General features: G+C 36.0%; 1 protein-coding gene across 1 annotated transcript in view; it reads left to right on the plus strand.

Annotated features, from left to right (window-relative positions):
• Positions 1–377: 377 nt before the first annotated feature.
• Positions 378–8,500, plus strand: part of LAMA2 (laminin, alpha 2) — a 290,790-nt gene continuing 282,667 nt past the window's right edge. Inside the window, exons 1-3 of the mRNA XM_009880193.1 lie at positions 378–495; positions 1,324–1,494; positions 5,652–5,764. Of these exons, the coding sequence (XP_009878495.1) occupies positions 378–495; positions 1,324–1,494; positions 5,652–5,764 (402 nt within the window). The remainder of the gene's footprint in view (positions 496–1,323; positions 1,495–5,651; positions 5,765–8,500) is intronic.

Below are 8,500 nucleotides of genomic sequence, written 5' to 3' on the forward strand. Positions count from 1 at the left end.
ACTAACTCACAATGTCAGAGGACAGCTGTGCCATGACCACCCAAGCTTGGTAATTAAATGCCATACAGGTTAATTGCAGAGACAAGCAGGAGACTGGAGTTAAAGGACTGAAAGGAGTCAGTTGAATAGTGTTGTCCATCAGTGGAGGAGGAAAAGGAAATCATTATAAAGGGAGCTTTATCAGTGTACAATAATCACATACTTGGTTTTGATTAAAGCCTTATTTTAAGGTTTTAATAATACAATAAGGTTAGAAGCTGAATGAATTGCAGAAGGGTGGGTTTGGGGCCAGTGGAAATTGTCATCAAACAAATCTGAAGATGATACCAATACATACCTCAGATTTTTTTGTTGTTGTTTTGGTTTAACCTGCAGCCATGGCAAATTACGCTTTTGAAGATGCAAAACTGATTGATTTAATACAAGGGCCTAATGTATACGTTCAACACATCATATCACTTTGTCTCCGTGGATCAATTTTATCACAGCTCAAAGGTTTTGATCAGTATTTAGTGGGAAGGCGAGTAACCCACCTTAATGATTGTTCTTCATATGGTTTATAATCTTTATAGCTTACTGCTACATAGAACTCAGTTCAGCTGAGCACTCAGACATGTGCTTAAGTGCTGTGCTGAATGAGAATTATAATACATCACTCAGCATGTGCACCTGAAAAAAATAACAACAGTACTGCCATAAAAGATATAACATTGTATATGTTATCCTCTTCTAGAGGACAGGGAAGCCACACATAGCAGATGCTATTCGTGTTGCTGCATGAATTACTTAGCTCCTCTGATGGCAAGGGTAACTATGAGGTCCTAAGCAGAACAGTAATACAGTGTAATACAAGTGATGCAGTCTGTGAAGGAAAAGCTTTCCCGTGGAGATGTAAGCAGAAAAGAAGAATAATAAGGAGTTTTCATAGGTAATTTGCATACAATATTTCGATGTCCAATAGGGTAGGAACACAAGGTTTGACTATGAAAAAAATAGTTTTATGATGCTTTGCATGTTTCTGTACTTTACTTTCTCCTTTGGCATCCTGCTGTTGTTCAAGATATAACCAAAGGATACCAATTTGAATTGTAGAAGGGAATGAGGAGGAAATCATCAGTATAATAGTTTTATTCCAATGTCTAAACTCTGGATTCAAAACCAAAGTTGTTGGTGCTTTTCTGTTCTTCATTACTTCCTAGTTGTTGAAAAGTAAGCCTTTTACTTTAATGTCATAAAAGACGTTATGTTCATTTATGATTGTGCTGCTAAATTCACCTTCATTGCTTTTGTTTATGATTTTATTTTATTTTATTTTGTTCACAGGGTTGTTTCCCGCAGTGCTGAACCTGGCTACTAATGCTCTCATCACAACCAATGCTACCTGTGGAGAAAAGGGTCGGGAAATGTACTGCAAACTTGTTGAACATGTACCTGGACAGCCTGCAAGGAACCCTCAGTGCCGTATTTGTGATCAAAGGAGCAGGGTTCCCCATCGTAAGTGTGCCATTTTCATTTCATTCCTTTAAAAAGATTTTTTTCCAAAGTTTGTAGATACTCAGCAAACAAAACTGTAGGTCACTGGTCTGATTACTATGAAATGCCTGTCTCTTTCATTTTAAATTAGGTTACCCATCTCTTCCATTGGTATTTCAAAATCTGTATCTGTTACGTATACTTCTCAAACTGAACTTTCTAATTCAGATACTTAAAAGTGGAGTACCTAAATTCTGATTTGGGAAAATTAAGTATCTACAGCTGTTGTTGAATTCTCTTGATATATACTAACCATGAATGAAAGTGGAATTTAAACATTTTGGGCAACCTAAGCAACATCTGAAATTTCAGTTTAGGACCAACTCCAGTTTTATTTCATTGTGTTCTGGGATATTTTTCATCTTCGTTTGATGTTAATTCAGTTTCACTGAGCCAGCAAAAAGGAGCTAAGATAACGGAACCCTGCTTGGTTTAATTGCTTAGTTTTTCATATTAAAATTGATCTTTGCTAACACTGCTTTCTTAAAGACTACCCAGAAGCAAAACCAGTTTTCAAGTATAAATTTATCATCTGCTTCAGAGATGCATATTTCTAATTGTTGGGAAGATTAGAACTAAGAACATTTCTTAGTGAAGTCATACAAGTTTAATTTCATGTGACTTTGCAATGAAAGACATGAATGGCATTAACATTGTTAGATTTTTGAGAGTGTATTGGCACTGTAGATAGTAGAGGGTGTAGAGACACTTAAGACAGCTTTTAATGGAATAGATAAAATGTTGGAAGAAGCACAGCCACAGAAGCGTGAAGACACTTTCTCTTTTTTTCCAGTTGTTTCCCTCTAAAACCTAGCTCAGATGTATTTACACCTCATGACAAAGCACGTGTAAACATGTGCTTAAAACCACAGGAAAAAAAAAGATGGCATGTAACCTCTTTGCTTGTTCTAGACAGGATGAGCTGTCTATGGCTGTAGATTTCCAGACTGAAGCTTGTTTAGCTTCTCCTTAGAAACTTCCTTCCAGGGCCCCCTTCCTAGAGTTATTTTACTAATTACAAAGTCTTTTCCTAATAGCTGACCTGCATCTTCCTTGCAGAAATTCATGTTACCTTTTTCCTAACTTCAGTCAATACAAGGAATGGATTATTCCCTTTTTCTTTGCAAAAGTCTTTTTTACTTGGTGGATGGTATTGCTGCTCTATCTACTTTCTACACTAAGCTCTCTCTTTTCTTTCATTCTCCTCATAGGTTGTATTTTCTAGAACTCTTAACTGTGCAAATTGCAGTTCTCTGAATTCTCTCTGGAGGTTTTAATCTTTATTATAATTCACCTAAGCTCCTACCAGTACTGCATAGAGGTGCAGGTTTGCTTCAGAATGAAGAGAATCTATTCCTGTTTACATGTTTTACTTAGATATTTCCCCTTTTTAATTGTGTGACACCACTGAGAGATATATAGCTAGTTGTCCGTTATAATCCCCCGATGCTTTCCAGCTAAATGGCTACCAATCCATTTGCTCCCCATCTTGTATTTGCAAAGCTAATTATAATTGCCCCAGTATAGACTACTTCATTCATCTGAACACAGCTGCAACCTACTTTTTTTTTTTTTTTCCCAAGATAGTTTTCCAAGTTTTGACATCTTCTTTAATTGTAGTAAATGCCACCTTCTGAGGAAAGGTCATGTGATTTTGTAGCAATATAAGCATTCAAATATGTTACACCATAGTAGAGCCTCTCACTCAGAGGAGATTTCAGGGGTTTTTGGAACCATTCTGACTGGCAGAATCACCGTGCAGTAGATTATCTTCCTTCTCTATAAATGGGTATTTAGAGATACATGCACATCATGCAAGTTTTTTTACTATCAAGTTTGTTTACTTCAGAAGCCAAACCTGAAACAGAGCTGGATTGCTTTGTCCCCATGTCCTGCCTATGATATCAGATAGCATACACTAATGTATGTGTATATACACACACACACATATATAAATATAAACCCTATCTGAATGATTTATATCTCACTTCTGTCCTCTTAAAAACTTGAATTTGCCCAGCTTCATAATGTCTGGTCTTTTGTTGCCAACCACATCTCATTTTAAGGTTTTTAAATGTTCATTTGGCAGAAGGAAGTGCCTTATTTAAACAGAGATGGCTCATTAATAGGAGAACCATGTAATGTAACCAGACTTTAAATGATCCCCCTGGAATGTGCAAGTCTGGAGTGCCTCCCCTTAATTACTGTAGTAGGAAATGAACACAAATTCCCTGGTTAATCACATGTGAGCCCAAATTAAAGAGCACAGTTTGATGGGCTCAGTCTGTGAGTTCTCCCCCTTGCCAGCCATCAGGGAGATTGGTCCTTGAACTGCATTTGCAATCCAGTCCTTTTTGCAAATATTGTATTATTTTCCTTTCCGTTTTAAATAGACAAAACATGCCAGCAATTAATCAGTGTTTTCAAATTAATTATGATTAAACTTTCATAACAGGGACTACAGTTAATTGTTGATTCATCTCCTAACCCTCCTTCTCATGATTTACCTTTATACATCAATTTCACCTGAAGAGACTTACATCAAAATTCCAATTAGACAGCTTCTGTCACAATCACTGAGGAGCCCTGAGTTTGATTTACAGGTGATTTTTGCTAACACTCATTTAAAGCCAAGGTTTGTGAAGATGATCAGAGCTGTGGGAATTGACAATGTGTAAAGCATGGGTGTGTTTTACTTTTGCCTTCAATGTAAAGACAAAGCTACTAAAAACATCACTTGTAGCACCAGTAATCTAACTTGCAATTGTTGATGCCCACTAATGCCACTGAATAATCTGCTATTTAAATGAAATTTTTGGTATTTTTCAATTTTGAAGGCTGATGCCTTCTCTCACTCCCACAAAGCACTTGAATTGTATCTTTAAATATGTTCAGACATTCTGGCTTTCCTTAATGAGCTAGGACTCATGTCCTCCACAGGTGGTTGATGTAGCAAGAAAACAGAGACACAAAGTATCAATCTGGCTGGCTGATTTAAATAATAATTAAAATAACAAGTAAATTAATCAGTTCATGAATTAGTTATTTGCAATTCTAGGACTAGCTAGTAATGAAGCATATTCCGGTTTTACATCAAGAAAACCTGTCAGTTCAGAAAGCCATCCTTAATGAGAGGGGTAGGATTTCTCCCATCTTGTTGTGTTCTTGCAGACAGAACTGGCATAGAGAAAAACTACTGCATTTTAATTTCCTTTAGGTATTTTCCCTATAATGTACAGAATAATGTACAGACACGCTCTAGGCAATTAGGGTCTTCAAAATACAGATCTTTGTACCTTTTAAAGTTGAGGTTGTGTTATTCTCCATTTTATACTGGAGAGAAACACAAATTGACCACAAAAAGTAACCTGGAAATATTGAGTGTGATTTTTCTCGGTCTAAATAACATTAAAATACTGTGTGATAAAACTTCAATAATTTAGAAGATCTTGAAATCTAGGAAGAATTAAATTCTGTAAATAAATTCTTATTCCTATTATTTGGGATTCTTTTGGGACACTGTAGCAGAGTAAATGTAGACATGAAAAATAAAGCATCTTGGACTGTGATATGGATTATAACCATCTTTATATGCACGTATGTGAGTCAGACAATTTTCCAGTTGAGAAATGTATTCTGTAATGATTTCTGAATAATTACCATGTGTGCTTAGAAATGGCTTAGAAATGCAAGTACCAGTATTACTTAACTCTGCTTTCACTGCACACCGTAACTTGCGTTCCTGATTTATTGTTTCTGTTGGAATATTTAATGACTTCACAGTACCTGAAACTTTGGAAGACTGTAGAAAGTGTTCACTGGATTTAGATGCATACATTTTCTGTAGCATCAGGAGAGCCTCCAAATGCATTTAGGTGTTCTGAATCACCTTCTTGTGATCCTAAGAAAAATTAAACAACTAACATCAGATGAGTGTTCCAGTAATAATAAGGATGACCATGCTCCAAGAGGAAAAGAAGAATTAATTTCCTGGGTTTATTTTAACGTGCTGCCTCATTAGTTCTGTAATTGTATTCAAATCTAGATGTTAGATCTAAAAACATTTAAATCTCCTAATCATTTTGAAATATGTTTATGTATTTCTGCTGTTCTAACAGAACGACATCCGATAACAAATGCAATTGATGGCAAGAACACTTGGTGGCAAAGCCCTAGTATCCAGAATGGAATTGAATATCATTATGTGACCATTACGTTGGACCTCCAACAGGTAGACATCTTCTGTTTGTTTGCTTCTGCAATGGCTTTCTTTCTTGCACAATAGATGACCTGGAGTATTTTCCTCTTTACTTTTTGTTGCTTTTATGTTATGAAGGCACACTCAGTTTCTCCCATAACTTTTTGTTGTTTACATGGATAATTCTGACTGACCCATTTATTGTAACATAATGTACCAAATTAAAAATAATTATTGCATATGTAGTTTTATGAAATCATGTTTAAAATTATTTTAGATACAGCATTTTCAGTTCTGATTTTTTTTTTTTACAATAACTTCTGGTTTGGCTCTAAAGACAATTATAAGATAGTTTCATGGAAAACTCATATGGATAAAAGTTTATGGTTAGGATACCGTTCTTTCTTGTTTCAGTAGCATAGTACCATACATTTAAATACACTAAAAATACTTAAATACACTACAAATAGTTCTGCTGTGCTAGGTAGGTAGGTTATGGTAGGTAGGTAGGTAGAACATGTGGTAGCTTATTTTGAGGGAGAGCCTGGGTTGAGGGAGAGCCTGGGTTAAGAGAGGAGTTTGGCTAATGACATCCTTAAATAAATTGCCTCCTGTTAGTGGAATCTTGCTTGACAGATGTAGCTATACAGAATGTGGTTATCTGATGCTTACAAAAATGTTATATAAATTCCAGTGGATGTAAGCAAGAGGATTTGAGGGTAGATGGAAAGTAATTTTTTTTTTTTTTTGTTATACCAAGATAAATACAGAACAACTATCTGGTACCAAATTTATTCATTATGTTATTAAACTTGACCATTTTGGCAGTCAATTAAGTAGATAACAAATACATTTTAGTTTTTTTTCCTCCTTAAAATCTTCTCTGGTCTGTGGCTGGCCCATATTTGTCTGCAACTTGAATCAGACCAGACAACATAATTTGTTTTCCAGGTGCTAAAAAAACCAAAAAGGGAACGCCCTTTCTCTGGCACACTGGAGGGAGGTTCTCCTTCCCCGCTCCCTCTCTTTTGTGATCTCTTCACTGAAAGCAGTTTACTATTTCAGTTTATTATTATTGGTTTATTGGTTTCACTTGGAACCTGCCTGCCTTTATCTCCCTTCTTCCTCATTTAGCTGTACTTAATGAGGACAATAGCTATTATCACCTAAAGAGATTTGAATGAAGCACAGTTTATTAGAAAATAAAGTGAAACAAAAGGCAGGGCATTGAGACATCTGTGTGCTTGCATACATACAATTTTGTTCTAAGAGATCAAACTTAGTTCAGAACTCAGAACTTCAGTAATGTTTAACAAAGACTAATGCTTGCATTTCTAGTTTTTGTCCTGTATTTCTTGTAAACAAACTGTCATCCAACTGATCTGATGGTAAAAATTCTTTTACGTACCTTCTGTCTGTGACACTGAGGTACATCAAGGGCAGTAGTCTTTATACCTGGAAGAGCCTTTGAATTCTGGAAGAATTAGTAGCATTCTGGCTTTGGAGCCCTCATTGTTACTGGCAGAAACAATCCTACATCTGTGTCTTTGGCCTTATATATGCAAAAGTTTTCAATGTACATTTCTCTTTCAGTTAGCAAGGCTAATTTTTTATGGAAGTTTGCATTTAAGGTCCTGTGCATTGAAAAGTTTTAGGTTTTTTTAAAGGTCGTCTAAAATTTTGGAGTTATTAGCTGTTTTCCCTTTACAGCGAGGGATTGTGCCTCTTGTTGGCTATGTGAGTAGCTCTCAAGCATTAGAACTAAATTACCATCCTTGTTTTTCATCACCCTAGTGATTTTACTTGTGTAGTTGTTTAGGCCAGGTCTGCTAAACTAGGGCTTTACAACTTGTGGGTTTTGTTCTGCTATGTCAGTATCTAGGTTGTCATAAGAAATAAACAGATTTGTGCACTTCTGAAAGCTTTGGGGTTTCTAATATACTAAAAGCTAGCAACTACAGGGTCAGTGACTATATTGAAAAAAAAGTATGGGTTGTTCTAATGTATTTAAAAGGCTTCTTTGACAGTTGACAGCTGTCTGAGAACACTGCACTGTGTGTTGTGTGGTTTTTTTTTTTTTTTTGTTGAGACAAGGCTCAAGTATGAGCCTGTTTCTTTCCCATGTTCTCTTGCTTATTGTTCAAAGAGAGCTTGGCGCTCCTTTTTGCAGTACTAAACTTGATACCTCCTCTTACACCCATTCAGTTGTATTGGCTGGAACATGGCAGGTTTCCATGGACGTCAGAAAGGTGGGATAAGACCTTGTGTCACTAGTGCTGACTGGCACACTATCATCTGAGTAACCCATGGAGTTAGGAATGCGTGCTCTGTTTGCTCACCACCTTACACGAACAGAACAACCCTTTTGTTCCCCCAAAATGTGGTAAAAGGTCTGTTGCAATTTACATGGCTTTTAGACTGCGCATAAATAAATAAGAGTTGTTTGGATTTTGAGAAGTATGAGGAGTTTTTGTTTGCTTAGTCCAGTATTTTGTAGACACAGCGTTGTAGGTTTATTAAGGTAGCTGGTAAAATAGGAAATTTCTCTTCCAGATAGCGTCATGCATAGTAGTCACTATGAATGATGAAGGTCACCAGATATCTTTGAGACCTCACTTAAAAGAAATACCATTCTTTACCTTTAGTTTAGAGGAGATTCAGTAATTGCTATGTTTGTGTTGATAAATTCTTGCTTTAAGTATAAAAATGCTTAACTTCTTTTTGTGAGATAGAAATAACAAATGTCAAATCTACAAGTAATGGACTGAA

The sequence above is a fragment of the Charadrius vociferus genome, unplaced genomic scaffold (assembly GCF_000708025.1).
Source record: "Charadrius vociferus isolate BGI_N301 unplaced genomic scaffold, ASM70802v2 scaffold82, whole genome shotgun sequence".
NCBI classification, from domain to species: domain Eukaryota; kingdom Metazoa; phylum Chordata; class Aves; order Charadriiformes; family Charadriidae; genus Charadrius; species Charadrius vociferus.